This window comes from Eutrigla gurnardus (assembly GCF_963514095.1).
Source record: "Eutrigla gurnardus genome assembly, chromosome: 17".
NCBI lineage: Eukaryota > Metazoa > Chordata > Actinopteri > Perciformes > Triglidae > Eutrigla > Eutrigla gurnardus.
This window is the reverse complement of record NC_139928.1, coordinates 14,277,992-14,294,888: the sequence shown is the minus strand read 5'-3', so window position 1 is coordinate 14,294,888 and position 16,897 is coordinate 14,277,992. Positions and strand designations below refer to the sequence as shown.

The 16,897-nt window shown below is 41.1% G+C and overlaps 1 protein-coding gene across 2 annotated transcripts in view; it reads left to right on the top strand.

Moving 5' to 3' along the window:
• csmd3b (CUB and Sushi multiple domains 3b) overlaps nucleotides 1-16,897 on the top strand; it is a 278,535-nt gene that overhangs the window by 61,294 nt on the left and 200,344 nt on the right. For both annotated transcript variants that reach the window (XM_084033058.1, XM_084033057.1), the window contains exon 2: nucleotides 2,736-2,958. In XM_084033058.1, the coding sequence (XP_083889184.1) occupies nucleotides 2,736-2,958 (223 nt within the window). The remainder of the gene's footprint in view (nucleotides 1-2,735; nucleotides 2,959-16,897) is intronic.

The window sequence follows — 16,897 nt, the reverse complement described above, 5'->3', positions numbered from 1 at the left end:
CATTAATCCCCTTTAACTTTGATCATAAAATGTAATTCTACCCTGTCTGAACTGGGCCAAAATGGCAGTTCAATAAGTTCCTTTCTTGCTGTGCTGTTATTTCTTCCAAAGAAAGCAGGCAAGGAGGGCAAAAAGTGATACGGACGTGTATGTTGGAGGGTATATGTCAGTATTTAAGTGTATAAGTCAGTTCTGAAGGTCCGTGTTCGTGCATATGTGTGCACTCTCGCATGGCACTACCCGTCCCCTCCCACTGCTCAACATCTTGGCTCTGATTGGTTGTGATGGGGCCCGAGATACCGGCCCTTGATTGCAGCTCAGACTGCCATCGGTCATTATATCCGTGCGATGCTCTTGGAGTGTGTCGGGTAAACGAGGGTTGGACAAACACACACGGGCACACGAGACAGCTCTTTGGTTTGGTTTCTGTCTAGGATAATGGTTTAGAAAAGCACCCAGCAGGATAACCCTGCTGTCCCTGTGGCCCCTGCTGCCATGCTAAATAACAAGGCTCATAAACATGAAAGGCAGGGGGATGATCATCCTGATTTGAGCTTTGCACTCAGAGGAGCTCAATTAAGCCGAGTTCAAGGACTTTAAACCTACAGTGAGAGTGATTTTCAATTAAACACTTTCATTTAAACTTGGAAGTCACACACCAGCAGTGCTGCAGCATTATAAGCTGTTGTAGTGCTTCTTTTTTTTTTTTGCTTCCATTTCTATATCTCCTGTGATATAAAACAGAAAATAAATAGATTTTATGATGCAAAAAAGGCGCAGCGGTACAGCATATTGATTTGCAACACTATCACCCAGCAAGAAGATTTAGCCCAATACACCAGCAATATGCTTCTCTACTGTAGTGTCCTTGAGCAGGATGAATGCCTACCAGCCTGAGGGTTTCTGCTCTGTTAGCTGACTCTGCAATCTAACTTTCCTGTGGAGTGGAAGAAGTGAAGTGTTTCTCCGTCGGGCATCGATAGAGCATCACAAAAAAAACCCAGAAAAAAACCCCGATCTGGACCGACTTCACTCCTGGACACTCTGAGGTTCATTTAACACCTGTGGTGTATTTGATATAAAGGGAAGATTAATATCTAAGGTAGGAGATAATGATCCTGATGTGAACCGTAAAGTCCAAGGAGATCAATTACATTTACATTTTACAATTTAGGCATTTAGCAGTCTCTGTAACCCAGAGAGATTCAGAATAAGTACAGCAGCAGAATTTGGTAGCGTCCTAATTCATCAGTACAAGCACCTTGTAAAAGGGAGTGGAAAGAATCAAAAACCAACTGCTTTTAGTCCGCATCAACAACCCTTTAATATGTCAAGCTGTAACATAGAATATACTGTTACTGTATGCACGATATTATGCATTGCAATATTATTATAGAAAGAATAATGAATGCTTTGTAATCACTTAACCCATCGGTGAATCTATTGGACATATGTTAAACTGACTATAAAGAAACATTATAGTCAGAAACGTATGAGGCTGATAATGCACTCTGATGTGTTCTAATGAATGAAAATAATGTCATAAATAATGACTGGCTATCCGGCGCTGCGACATGTTTTGTATGCTGGGCTGCCGAGAGAAAAGTCAACATACATTAACGCCTGCTGCAGTTGATATAGTTTAGCAGCTCTTCCTCTCCCACTCTCTCATGATGACGAGCCTATAGTAGCTCGTTAAGACCTCGTAGCATTTATCCTCTCCCTCCCTAATAAAGAAAGCGTTCAATGCATCTGATGCTGCACAGAATCGTGTTTTTTTTTCATCCGAATAGACGAGGTGAATGTAGATATACTGGATTAAAAATACAACCGAACGATGTCCTTCATTTATAAATCGCTGAGTCATGTTCCAAGGCGTTGTGTAAGCCGACTGACAACGAACTACACACATTTTGACATTTCAGTGATTAATTTGCAAAAGCAAAGAAATAGCTGGCTTTTGATATTTTTGAGGGTGAATCCGAGAGAATGCTCCGGTCTCTTATTGCTTACGCCTATTCTCCTACCTGTGAGTCAGGTGGAAAGTGTGTCCCGGGTTCAAGCTTCATGCTTCTGCGGGTTCTGCTCTGAAGCAGACCCTGCCATGTAATCCCGCCATTGAAAAGGATGTTCCTTTCAGCACCACAAACTTAGAGATCCATGGAGCGATAAGACTTTCTGACAAACGCTTGATTCAACGGCGATGGCACCAGCTACCGTATATATTCCATTAATACGTAATCATACATCAGCATCAAAGAACCAGGATGTATCAGACCCAAGCTGACCTACTTAGTATCACTCATGCTGACGTAAGGCTTATTACATTGATGTAAAGCATGCTCCAGTACCAGGCTGGCACTTTTTAGCCATTACCTGAAGAAAAGAAGCCGTGCTTTTAGTACTGTCCAGTGAGGTGTGTGTGTGTGTGTGTGTGTGTGTGTGTGTGTGTGTGTGTGTGTGTGTGTGTGTGTGTGTGTGTGTGTGTGTGTGTGTGTGAGCATTCCCTGCAGTTGTTTCTGCTGTTGCTAACTACATGCACAGAAACACACCTGGGGAGCACTAAGATACATCCGATGATATCATTTCTCTCTCACGACTTTGCTTCCGCCTCTCCTTTGTCTCTTTAACATCTGGTTTGCAACACAACAGCTGCTGTTTGCCATCATTTGATCTTGTCGTGATCTAGAATAAATCAAACTATGTTAAGATGTTCTCTCTGTTCTCTCCTGCAGGTTTCATCTACACATGCGGTGGTACACTGAAAGGCCGAAATGGCAGTATAGAATCGCCAGGCTTTCCCTACGGCTACCCCAACGGGGCCAACTGCACCTGGGTCATCGTCGGGGAGGAAGGAAGCAGGATCCAGCTCATGTTCTTGTCATTCGCCATAGAGGAAGAGTATGACTTCCTGTCCTTGTATGACGGACACCCGCACCCTGCTAACTTCAGGACCAGGTAGGACCAGCTTTTGTTTTCATGAGTATTGCAAATTTGCGCTAAATTATAATGTAATGGACGTAGGCTGTGACTTGAGACAAATTAGAATTATTTCAGACTTTATTTAGACTTGTTTCACAGCAAAGTATAAGTGTTCGACATCGTCTAATCTCATTTTAAAATTAGCACAGCAAACACGGCGAAGGCACCTGTGATGGCATGCAGCCCGCTGTTTATTATTAGGTTACCAGTGATGTGCAGCCAGTTTTCAGTTCCTTAATCTGGAGCTATGAAAAGGTGCTCCTTTGTGTCTCTGCCAGTTAACGGTGAGCTGTGATGAGCTCATGTGTTTACATGATCAAATGTTAAGGAAACGTGAATTCAAAAGGAAACTGAAAACAAAAGTTTTTTTCGGGGAAAACACACAGTTTTATAACAACATGTTGGTTGTAACAAAACAAAGGTAGAAGAACAATTAACTTTGTAAAGATGCTGTCCTGCTATAGGATGCAAATCCCCATCAGCTCAATCACTGACACTGCTAGTTATTGAACTTTTTATTTATCGAGCTCCTCATGCAAGACACAATACCCAGAAAGAGGCTCATTTCAGATGAGCTATTAAGCTCTTCTTGCTTTATGATTTTATCAGGCAATCAATAATGCCTAATAGCATCCGTCTATTCACTTTCGACATGTTCTTTTAACCCTGCAATTAAATTATTATAAATGCAATCAATTATGTGATAGTGCTGTCTATTGACATGTTTGATTCCCGCATGGCTAAACACAGATGGAGATTAGCTTTTGACGGCTGCTCTCACACAAGTTGGTCCACAAAGACGTCCTTGTCGCTGCTCGCACGCCTTTTGCTCGTTTATTAACAGTTCACAATCATTTGTTTGGTTAATTATCTAATTTGTGTGGTATAATTCAACAACTTTTAAATCTCTCCAGAGTTGAGCACCATTTGGACCAAAAAAACGGTTGTGGGATTTGTATTATTATGATGATGAAGCAGATTAGCTCAGACTTTGAGTGACCCAAAGGATTCATCTCATTAGGGAGGGGCTTCCACTATCGATGGAGTTCTGGCTAAAGTCATTAATGCGTTTGGTTCATGATATCAGCTGTGTGCACAGGGAACCATCACTGGCCTAGTGCTAAGCAAGAAAATGTGGTTTGGCTCAGTTGAGGGGAAAGTATGTGGGTCATGGAGAGATGAAATGAGTCCTCTTGATACTTGGTCATTTGCTGAAAAGCAATTCTCTCACCGTGGGGGAATGAACCATGTTCCTTTGGTTCGATGGGCATAATTTCTAATCAGCCGGCTGCAATAATAAACCTTTCTCGGACAATCCGGTGGATTTAAGTGCTCAAATTGCCATACAGAGTTAATTATACACGGGAGCAGAATAGAATAGAATAGAAGAGCGTAGGGTGACCATGTGATTCTACTGGCTTATACAACCTGTGATTCCTGAGAGAGAGAGAGAGAGAGAGAGAGAACGGACAGATAGGAGGAGAGAGAGCAAGTAACAGATGCCCTCTATGCTCTTATTGGTTGATTAGGATTTCCTGCTTATCTGAGATAACAGGAAATGATGTGCTGCGTGAGTCTGTACATTCACGTGCATAGGGTGTGTGTGCGCGTGTGTGTGTGTGTGCGCACACTTGTCTGTGTGCGAGGAAGATTTATGGTCTGCATAGTTACAATCGCCCCGCTAGTTAAGCCAAATTACCTCTGCTGTCTCACTCCCTCCGTCTCTCTCTCTCCTTTACACACACATGCACACAGACAGGCGTGCACTGAGACGCAGGGCAAAATGGTGATTAAAAGGTTAGATCCATTAACAAGAAAATGGTAATTATGGGGAGAGTGATTAACATGGATCACACACACACACACACACACACACACACACACACACACAGAGGTTCACACAGACGTTTGTGCCAATGAGTCTGATCTCTCTCATTTGGTGTCATACATGTGAAGGTCTTGTGTTTTTCTTTTTAAGATTGCTCAAATGACACCCACCTCATCTGAACTAGGGTAAGGGTTAGCCAATCAAATGTCTGGACAGTTTTTTTTTTCTTTAAATAATCTCCATTCAAGGTGATGCTACCTGTCCTCCATCACTGTTATGTTCATTCACGGGGTTTCGCTAATTACGCCTCGGTCAAGGTTTAAAAGTGATTTCCAACGATACGTTATCATAAACGAGTAAAAGGCGCCTCCCTTGATGGCTGCATCGCTGCAAGAGCCTCATTCCAGCTTGGCCTGTTGACAGCACAGCAAGCAGGCACTTGTCTGAAACGTTCAACTGGCTAATGAACCATAATATTACCTGACTTTCATATTAAACACAGATGCAAGCACTGTGAAATCCAAAATCCTCACAGTTGGAATTATTGACTGTGACAAACGGAGTGATTTGCACTTTTGGGTGGGGGGTCTTGTCCCACCTGTCCAACCTCTCCATGATGGAGATATGCAGATATGATGGATGGATGGCTGGTCTTGTCGGTATTCTCTGTGCCTGTAGAGTTGAGTGAAACCAGGATGCACTCGTACACTGAAACTTAAAACTCATTATTAATGCATATGGACCTTATTGTCCTTCTACTTTTTGCTTTTTGATCAGTGGAAACTGGGTCAAAGCAGGCTTAATAGCATTTATGTGTCCTCGTAAAGCTACTTTCTAATGCCGTCTTTTAATTGGTGATATTCTTTAAGTGAATTAATTAAAAAAACAACAACAATGTACCCCATGTGGCATCTCAACTGGAACGATGGGAATACCTGTACGTAATATGAGCTAATAAATATGTAATTGTACTAACAATTTCCACTCCGGCTCTTCCAGGGAGAGTTTTCTTAATTAGATTGATGAAATGATTTAATTAGGGGGATTAAAGTATTTAATGAAACATAGTCCCTCATTAAAATGTGTTAAATTATCGAATGTACTGTGTTTTCTGATGATGTAATCAGCGTTGCAGTATATGGCTAGTCCTACCATCTATTTGTGTTTCATATTTACCTTATATGGTAACGGACATAATACCATATATATATATACCGGTATGTCCTTTGTGACCAATCAGTGCAGATGCTAATCCTAACCCTCAAGACTGGTATTTTACTCTCAGCTTTTTGACCTTGACAGCTTTCACTGACCTTAACAAAGTAGATTTGTTCACCTAACATTTATTATTTCTTAATCCCACCGCACCTTCTATGCTCATATTATATACAACCTTTTCCAGGTTTATGATCACCGACTGTTGTAGCAGCGTACGCATGTTCAACTCACCGACATCCCTGCCAGTTTGGAGATGAGCCCTCGTTTCTTTCATGGGTGCCTGGGCAGCGGGATAATCCCATAAACCATCCATAGCTGTGATACTAGTGTGCATGTTAACACACTCATTAACAGTGGAGACAGAGCCACAAAGAGAGTCGGAGAAGAAAACAGGGGAACGGGCGACAGAGAGGCAGAGTAAAGAGGCAAAGAGAGAATGTGTTTGTATGTAATCATTTCTGGATTATATTGGAGCCTCCTGAGCTGTGCCTGATTTATCCTGAGAGACCCTCACACAGACACTGTGACATTTCCCAAATTAAAACTGTTAATTGTCTTCATTGGTCATTTGTCACATTATGTTTTTGGCTATTCAGCTTGTGGTCTGGACGTCTATTCATTTTTCATTTAATAGAAATGCCACTTCTGTTTTTTTATTTAATTTATTATGGCAAGTGCTTAACAAAGGTACACGTAAAAATGTCAAAGTAATTTATTCCAATGGCTTTACTAAATGCTTAAATAACCTTACTTAAGTACAGCACAGATAAGTGGCCGTTCTTTCATGGCTTTCAGTGCGTTTGTCAATAAATACAGTTTAATGTTGCATCCGCGTTCAAATATAGTTATATTCTCAGACCAGAAGTCGAATCCCTGCTGTTTATTCCTCCCTTGGTTTGGTGTAAATTAACATAAAGTCCATCACATTACGCAGCATTCCCTTGTCGCCTCAGTTGGTTTCTCCCACCACTGGGCGCAGTCATAGCCGATGTCTTGCTGAGTCACAGGCTGCCATTTGAAATGACTGGCTTTGTGTCACTCACTGATGTTTTGTCATAGTAAATGTGAGCGCTGGTAAGGTCGCAGCACGTAAATAGTTGCAGTGGAAGCCTGTGAGTGGGACAACAAGTAGACATCAGAGAGTGGAACAGCTGCCTGAGAATTAATAATGTGTGAGCGCCATGGAGCGTCTGAAAGTTTTTGGGCACGGACAGATAGATGGATGCAAAGCAAGTACTAAACGATGGCAGGAGCAGTATATGGCTTTCTTTGCCAGACGTTTAGGATTAATATAGGAAATTAACAGATTGAGGATTTGATCCCGATGCTGAGCCTGGCTCTACGCTGCAGTCAAAAGCTCACATGCTAATTTGTCATTGCCGTCATTGCGAGACAAAGTGAAAAGGCAATCACTTTTGGTAATTGCAACAGAAAGTGGGTCACCGAATTCAGAAATAAAGTCATAATGGAAGTTTTTGAAAGATAAATGAATTCACAGGAAACAAGGGAGTGTCTTCGATGAATAATTGAGCGCAATTCAAAGACTTTGAATACACCACTTACTGAAACCCTACATTTTGACTTGTTTTTGGGGAAAAAAAACACGTTCCCACCAAGCTCTGAAAATCTGGTCTTATTTAAAAATGCATAACCAGGGAGAGGGGGCTTCGATGACGGGGGTATCTGCAGCCCACGTTTCTGCTAGGAACAAAATCAAGACACCATGGAGAAATAAAATCAATTCACACATTTTGGACACGAGGATTATTAATATGGAATGGTTTAGAAAAGAGAGAGGCATGAGACTGTAATGAAACATGGCAAAACAAGGAATGATTGATTATCATCGGTATTTCCATATAATTGTCATGATTTCCACTGTCGTTATTATGCAGTATGTCCACAGTTAAAAGTGATACTATTAAGACTTTAGGTCACATTCAAACACTTAACCTGTGTACACTTGTGATGTAAGTTTGTTTTTTTACCGTAAGAAACTGCAAAGTCAAACTTGCAAAAACAACCACTGAAGTTTTACCATTGTGTGAATATTTGATCAGTAGAATTTGTCAAACTGTCCATTCCATCGAGTGGCTATATTTGTTTTGTGCGAGAAAAACCTGCAGGTAAACCATTTACTGAAGTAAAACTAGGTTTGTGTGGATGCATGGTTTCGATCAGGAAAATCCAAAACTTTAATAATTGGAAATGTGGTTAGAATGTCTGGAGTCCATTCATACAGAGATCAAAAACCCAGGATGTGAATGTAGTGTGTGAACATTTATATGGAACAACACCTCGCGGTAAAGTTTACCGTTTGATATTCCAATACTTACTTGACATTAATCTCTAAAGTTGTGATGTGAGCCATACAACCACACTCCTTTCTTGTTTGCACTTTCCTCCAGCAAATATACATCTTAAAGAATCATTTTGAAGTTGTTTCATATTATATATAATGCAAAGCTTTAAAAGAAAAGACAAACACCACTGTGTAGAATACTCAATACACTCCCTCTTAACCTTTGAGTAAACACAACTTCATGGAGACTAGCAGGGATCTAGAAATCTCCAAATTTACGATGTCTCGTCCTTTTTGCGTTGAGTAATTTGCCAAATTCAGTGAAAGATATCTTCTTGCTCTCTTTGCTAGCTCTAGCTAACGGCAGCCTGGTGAATTATTTTAGGATTTCAAGTTCAAGACAAATGACCAACTCTGTGTCACCTTTGTGGAAGGAGAAGAATAGATGAGGTATGGGGGGGAAACAGCGGAAGTCCGATTGTTTTGTCATGTGTCACCAGAGCAGCAGTGATGTGAGAGTTCGCTGGGAGTCCTGGTGAAGAAACAGAGACGTGGGCCTCGCTCTGTAGGCAGGTCACTGAGTGAGTGAGTGAGGTTAGAGGGGAGGAAAGCAGCTCTGTAGGAGGGCAAACGGACTGGTTAGGCCTCTGGCAGCCTGTGGTTTTACTCTGGACAAAGATGCATGGTGCGGTGTGACAATACCCCACCGCCACATTACAAGAATGTTTTCGTTTTATGGTAGTGGTGTTTAGCGGTGACCAGCTGTGAATGCATTTTTTTCTTATTGTTGTCCCCATTACTGCATTTTTAGTTTATATGCATTATATGCAACCGGCCAAAATAGCTCTGATTTAACACGGTGGAACAGATGCAAATATGGCACAGATGTCCGAATATGGAGAGGTGTCAAGAGGAAGAGGAGGAGAATGGATGATCCCAGAGGAAGGGAAAGATGGGAACCAATATAACAGCAGCAGCTTTCTTGGCAAACCGTCCAATAGTAGTGATGAATACAGTGTGGAGCAAAACAATATGCATAATGCAAATTATTTATAAGGTGATATTGTAATGCCCAGCAGCTGGGTCAGAATATGTATATTATAGTCCTTTAGAGGCATCTCACAGTAACGAGGGGAGGAAGAGAAACAGATGTTTGTGAATGTGCTTTTTAGGTTAAAAAGTATGTTAATGTGTGCAGATGAACATGCAGAAATTACATCCTATAGCTTGCAAATGCTGCTACTTTGGCTGATGCTAACATCCACATGCTTTAGTGCCATAGAGTCACATTCATACTAGATGTGAGTGATGTGTGCACCCAAATACGGGTTTAACAGTTGGTGTGTTGTAGTGTTAACTTCAGAAAACACTTTAGGAAAAGGAACTCCAAAATGTTGCACAACTTTGCTCTGATACAGGACATGTGTAAAGTGATTCATTATGTGTTCGATTTTGTTGCACGACATGAATTGAAATGCTTCTTTCCTTCTCCTTCCCGACCCAGTTTGCATCTGCAATCCTCTACAGCACCAAAGTTAACACATCGCCTTACACACATGGAGGGACATGCACAGAAAGATGAAGACGCATCCACACAGTCATGTAACTCAACGTACACAGAACCTTATGAACACACATTCACGTAGACATGCAGCGGCTCCACACTGGCACGCAGGGAAAACACGCAGTAACACAGAGGCCGTGGGAAACGGCTGTATGTGATTGGTGTGAAAATAAGCAAATACGGTCTTTGATGTCCGTACGATATTCCTGAGCGGAATTGAGTACACTGGGAAGAAAGAGAGAGGTGTATATGTAGATGTGGGAGAGAGAGAGAGAGAGAGAGAGAGAGAGAGGGAGAGGGAGAGAGAGGGGAGAGAAAGTGAACCGAGGTGTGTTTACCCCTGAGGTAGTGGTATTTCATCTCTTCCTGCATCAGTTCTGCCTTGTAGGGGGTAAGAGGTGTGTGTGTGTGTGTGTGTGTGTGTGTGTGTGTGTGTGTGTGCGTGTGTGTGTGTGCGTGTGCGTGTGCGAGTGTGTGCGCTAGAAGATCCAAATAGCTTTGCTCAGGTTAAAAAGACAGGAAGGATGAGAGAAAGGACTTTCTTTTCTCTCTGCATGCTCAGCTTCAGACCAGCATTTTCTTGCTTCAAAATCAGAATTACTTCATAACTTCATAACATTTGCCTGCGCATGAAATCTTTTAGTTAAGAAATTAACAATAAAGTAAGTTCATTAATGTATCTGTATCCATGCAGCATTTCCACAAGAAATTCTTATATGCAAGGTTTTTGGCTCCTAAAAGTCTATGAAGGCATTGAGTTAATGAACAATAAAGGCCTTAATTGGTTAATCAAAGGTTTTAAAAATAACATTGGAATTCGGTTAATAATTTACAGAAAGCTGCTTTAATCGAATAGAGCAGGATAGCAGAACCAGCACTCACATTTTGTTGCGACCGGGATGTTCAGACTAGATGCACTAAGCTATGAAATTTAATGAAAAATTGCTGTTCAACCAACCGGTGAAAGTGTTACCAAGCAATGCATAAGAGACTCACTGTGTTTTGTTGAGCAAATGTTTCAAACTGTCGATCGATGTCGTTCCTTTCTTCAATATTGCTTGTTGTAAAATATGTCTTGAATTTCGTTCCAAGTGGCATCAAGGAAAGACTTAAAACGTCTTCAATCTAATTGCCTTCAGCTAATTAATGTGAACTATCCCAGACAACAACGGTCCACTTTGCTGGATACAAATTAACTTGCAAAAACGCTGTCTGGCCAACTGTCTTACTGCACAACTTTTATCGCAGTAAACAACATTTTTGGCACAGTGGGTGTCCACTGGGTGTCCAATTTGGTGTAATGATCTCTGCAAGAAAACTTTGAGGAATGAATATGTTGTGTGGACTCGCTTTGATTTGTGCATAATTGCTGAGCGTGGCACAGTGAGCAGGGGAGTGCAGTGGATGTGAGTGTGTTTGTGCCTCATAGAGGGATGCTTTCATTGGAAGTTGCAAAGCTATTTTCAGCCATTTAAGAAATCAGTTCTGTTTCTGTTTAATGTGAATGCAGTGCTGTGAAAAGGGCACATCGCATTTGAATTGTGGTTGCACAGGGAGAGGAAAATAGACTATTTGAGACTATAACACACTTTTTCTGAAATATGGCCTTTTTTCCCTCTCTTTTTGCTTAATACAATTTCATTTTGCAGCTTTTTGTTTGTGTTTTTATGTCAAATTACAGAGATATAAAGGTGGGGAGAATAGAGAGGAAAATACGTTATACGTTCATTCAAATATAATTGATGGATTTAGCTTCCTTTTCTTTCGAGTTCATTTATTCCTTTCTCATTTTTACATTCTCTCAGTCACTGTCTGTACCTCCGAACTGAAGCTTTCAGTTCATCAGTGCTCCTGCTTTGATACATGTACAGTCACTGGTATCATCACTTTCTCACAATCTGTCTTTCTGTCAATGTCTCGCCATTTTCTGAATGACTGTAATTCACTCTTTCATCTCTCTGTTTCTTAATTGCCGTCTCTCAAGCCCCTTTTTGTGTCTTTCTTTTCACAATATTAATTCAGCCCTCCCTCCCCACCCTCCCCCCCATCGGTTTCTCTCTCAATTCTTCCTATAAATGTCATTAATTCGCTACTGATAACCGGCTCTGTTCTTTTCAGGCCGGCCTGGCACAGATTATAATTATAATCATTACAATACGTTTTACAGTGCAGTACAATATTCAGGAGTCAAATCCCTGGTGAAATATCTCTCTTGAGTCTTTGGAGCTCCTTTTCTTTGTGTCATATTATGGCAACTGTAGCCCATAGAGATTTGGTCTGCATATATTTAATACGCCTGAGACTGGTGTTAATTGATTTTTTTTAACCCCCCCTCCCCCCTTGTTTTCTGAGCAGTCTGTGCAGCCTTATTAAAGGAAAGGTGTGACGCTTCACATCCAATACTTTGAGCACTGTTCCAGCCTCAGAGGCTAATAAACACGTTACCGCTTCACTGTATATTTAGGTTATACTGACAGTGGAGTCATTACTTTATGTATTAGTAGATGTTTTTTGAACGTAAATTCACGCCTTTGGCTCTTGTCTATTTTAAAATTAGACAATGGCCGCTCCAGATAAACAGACTTTTATTCTGTGTGCTACACCTGGAAAGTTGTGCATGGCTCTGGTGAGACCCACTTAGCCATGGTCATGGCTGAATCTTCTTAACCCTCTTTGTTTTGGATCGCATGCTAATGAGAACCAGGGTGGTGTAACACGTCAGCCAATACACCTTGGATGACTCTCCTGTCTGGTTTATTGACAGTCCTGTGTGTGTGTGTGTGTGATGTTCCAGTAATCCCAGTGGTTAAGCTGGTAATCCCCTCAAGCTGCCCATTAGCCCCATGACACACACACACACACACAGAGAGAGAGAGACCCAGACCCAGCTCCCCCGGGCCAGTCACCCAGGTGTCAGGCAGACTCTTCCTCAGGGAGGGATCAGTATGATCAGCCACAGAGCTGGCCCACTGCCCCTAGAGGAAAGAATGGAGACACTGCCTGGCAATACATACAGATTAAAGAGAGGGACAAAGCAGAGGGAGAGATGAGAAAGAAACAGATAGAGAGAGAGAGAGATATTGGAATGACTGGAGGGGAGAAAATTGGAAAATGGTACACAATATGTAGGAAGAACAGGGAGGAGGAACAGATTAAGAACAACTAGGATTTAAAGAAAAAGCAGAAGTTCTGTCTCATTCTTTTCGCTGGATTGATCACTACATTGAAGTTGTTTTCAAGAGAATTTGCAGCTTCGGGATACTTTCCCCTCCAGTACTTGACAACAGCACTACATATGGTTTTTTTTTTTTGTCCAGTACTGAACAGTTTCTTCCTCTCAGTTTCTGTGTAGAAACTGTTATTGTTTCAGGTTGTTTCTGTCTCCAAGATGGAGTCACCCGATCTGTGCAGCGGTTCCTTCTGCCTGAAACAGATAATTCCCACGAGCCACGAATGGACTTTCTGAAAAATACAATGCCTTTGGGGGTATGATGTCAATTCTTTTTTCTTTTCTTGAAATGGCTCTTTTCCTTACTCGGGTTGATGTGATAGTCAGTGTTTTGGACTCGCGTGGCCCTCACATTTTGAAATGCATGCCTGTCAGTGATAAAACAAGCGCTCACAGTTATGTCTGTCAAACACACGTTCTATAGGGGTGGCATTTGTTAAGACAACAACATCTTGCTGGAGTCTCGTAGCCACCCACCGTCCCTCTGGAGCTCAGGAGTTAACTGTGTGGGCCGGATGAGACATGCTTCTCTCATTATGAAGACAACCACACTGAAGCTCTTCTATTGTGAGTCATTCAGTTTGAACAGTGAACCCATAAGAACTCTGTATTGACGTGGGATGACGGCGGAATGGTTCCCTTTAATATGTCACATAACACAAACAGTGAGACGCAGTGACTCATTCACACCATGGGTAACATGTTTACTGGTTTCCCTTACCTCCTCCCTCTCTCTCTCTCCAGTGTCACTTCTAAGATGTTCTCTCTTGGTGGAGCACAACACAACCAAATGAAGCACTTCAATGTTCAAGGCCAAACTCATGCTCGTGTGTCGACTCTTATACCTGCAATATCCTCTGTCTTGTCCTCTTCTTCATACATATGTGATGCCATGCTTTCTTTCCCTTCTGGCTGACCTTTTTAAGGTGGACCAGCTCTTGTCTGTTCACTGAAAAGCCAAGTTTTGCTCAGTCACACCATGTTTATATCTAACGAAATATTCTTCTTCTATCCATATTATATATTGTTGTCAGTGATCCTTGATCAAAAACAGTTTACTCTCCTGCACAAGCCTGTATTAACGGGGCGGACCATAATAGCACAAAATCAAGACTAAGCTAGCTTTGTGTTACTTTTTTTTTTGTTACATTTGACATTTGGCTTAAAAGCTGCTTTAAAACTTTCTTGATGAAGTTGAATTCAAAATAGCATTGGAGCAGTGAGTGTCTAAGTCAGTTATCTCACAATGATAGACTTTTCTGCATAGGATGTTCTATGTATCATATTCATTGTTCTGTGGTTCGTCTACCTGCCCAGGGACCACAGATGTAAATGAACTCCTAACAATGCCTTTCATGGCGCATTGTGCCTGCAAAAGTAAACAGTAAAAAATAAATATGAAACTCTTTAATGCATTCTTGAAATTTAAGGATCTACTGCTTTTAGAACTTCAATAAATAAATGTCAAATTATTGCTCTCATATATAGTAAGCAGTTTAGTTTACTCCTTCAACGGCTGTGATTCCAGTTTTACTTAGTTTTTAAATTACATTCAATGTAGCTATTTGGTTAATTGCTTTTATGAGCACACACATGTTTTTGAATTTATAGATTACATGATAATGTAACACATTCAGTCTCCACCCCCAGAGGGAGAATCAGAGAATAGAGCAGAGACAGGTTGATAAGGAGACATAAAGGCTCAGAGAGAGAGAGAGAGTGGGAACAATATGTTACTCTCGGCTCTATTGCTCTCTCCATTATCCTTCAAGACAGAAATACAAGAATTCCATTAAAAGACCATGTACTGACCTTAAAACCCATGCACATGCATGAACACACACAGGGTTGATGTATCAATTAATCACTGTCTGTCACTTGACCATTATAGACTGTGTATCCTCACTGGACCATGGGAATTACACACACTGTGTGTGTGTGTGTGTGTGTGTGTGTGTGTGTGTGTGTGTGTGTGTGTGTGTGTGTGTGTGTGTGTGTGTGTGTGTGTGTGTGTGTGTGTGTGTGTGTGTGTGTGTGTGTGTGTGCGCGTGTGTGTGAGTGTATATATAATGACTATTGTTATTTCTGATTCTTAAAATACTATAAGCTCCAACAGGCTAATGGGACATGTCTGCATGCACACGTGTTTGTGTGTAAGTCATTAGTATGTAGGACTGTGTACTAGCCTGGTGTTATTAAACATTAAAACTAGATGACAGAATTTGTTCTGAGCCCTGGAGGACACACTAAGGGAAACCCGTGCACAGTGGCCACCTCGAGACCCTCGCGCAGAAAGAGGTAATTAAATGTCCATCGGAAGCTAAAGACGTCTTTGAGTTGATTCGTGAAGTAGCAATTCTGCATGAAGAATGTCATTTATTTTCCCACAAAAGCATATTAAAGTCACTGACTTTGGTGGGCACGTTGCTATCGATGTCATGGTCTGCACAGAATCTGAAGGAATTGGCTTTGAGCCAGATACCCATTTCACTTTCTGTTTTTGTCTTAGTTATTACGTGTGCTACACAGTACGTGCAAATGCTCTGGCACTCATATTCTATATTCTCTCTCTCTCTCTCTCTCTCTCTCTATATATATATATATATATATATATATATATATACACAGTATATTCTGCTTTTATTTATGACTGGGTTTATGTTATTTGTAATTAGCCAACACTCCCCCAAAGCAAGGCCCATGAATAACAGGACTTTAAGTTTGACAGCACCCCAGGGTGGTTTTTATGGATAGAAGCTATATTTTCTGGTTCACAGCTCCAAACAAAGACTCGGCGTCGTGGTTGGGAGCTAAGGGCCAACACTGGCCATCCAGGGATTTGGCCCCCACAGCAGAATTCAGCATTATGTGTCGTAATTAATGAAATACAGATATTTTGTTGTGACTTATTGTTGTTGTTGGATGTACTTCTTTCTTATCTCAGTGTAGGACTGCCATGTTTTTACTGTGGGACTGGCACATAGACACTTTGTTGTTGGACTTAGTGACGTTTCACTTTAGGGACTTACTGCTCAGAGTAAACTTTATCAGCGAAAATGTATACTAATCATAATAATAATATAATATTACATTTTAAATACATTTACTTTTGGACTCAGTTTCAGAGAGTTATGAATAAGAGTAATGAATCAAAATTATTTTGAATGTCAAATAAATGAATGAAGCTTCCCTACAAGTTACAGCAGACATGTTATCATTCTCATCATTTATAATTCATCATGCAGACAACTGTTTTTGCGGTACACTTTTCCATTTCAATGATCTACTTTAGATGTACAATAAGGTGCCAGATTGCATCAGGAAGCATGTTGGTTTGTATCACACTGCTGGTCCAAAACCACATCCACATTTCGACAGTGCCCCAGGACATACATGTGTTTCTACTAAGCAGCTAAATAGCCCATATTGTCACCTATGTAGTTTCCAGATCAGTGAGAATACAGACGTACCTGCTGCCTATAGACAGGGAGGATACGCTTGTAAATCTCAGCTCTGTCTGATCAATACACTCATGTGCTGGCACCGTTTGGTATGTTTACATTGGGGGTTTCTCACTGAGATAAAATGCCTGTCCACAGATTTATGTCCGCCACTGGGTCTATATCAAGAGTACGTATAGAACAAAGTCCATTTGGATATTAAAACTAACAAACACCCCATTTGTCCATAAGTTTAGTTAATGGTATTGAAGCATTGAGCGTTGAGTAAGAAGCAGAATAGCGATATATTAACCTCAGTGTGAAGTTTAAACTC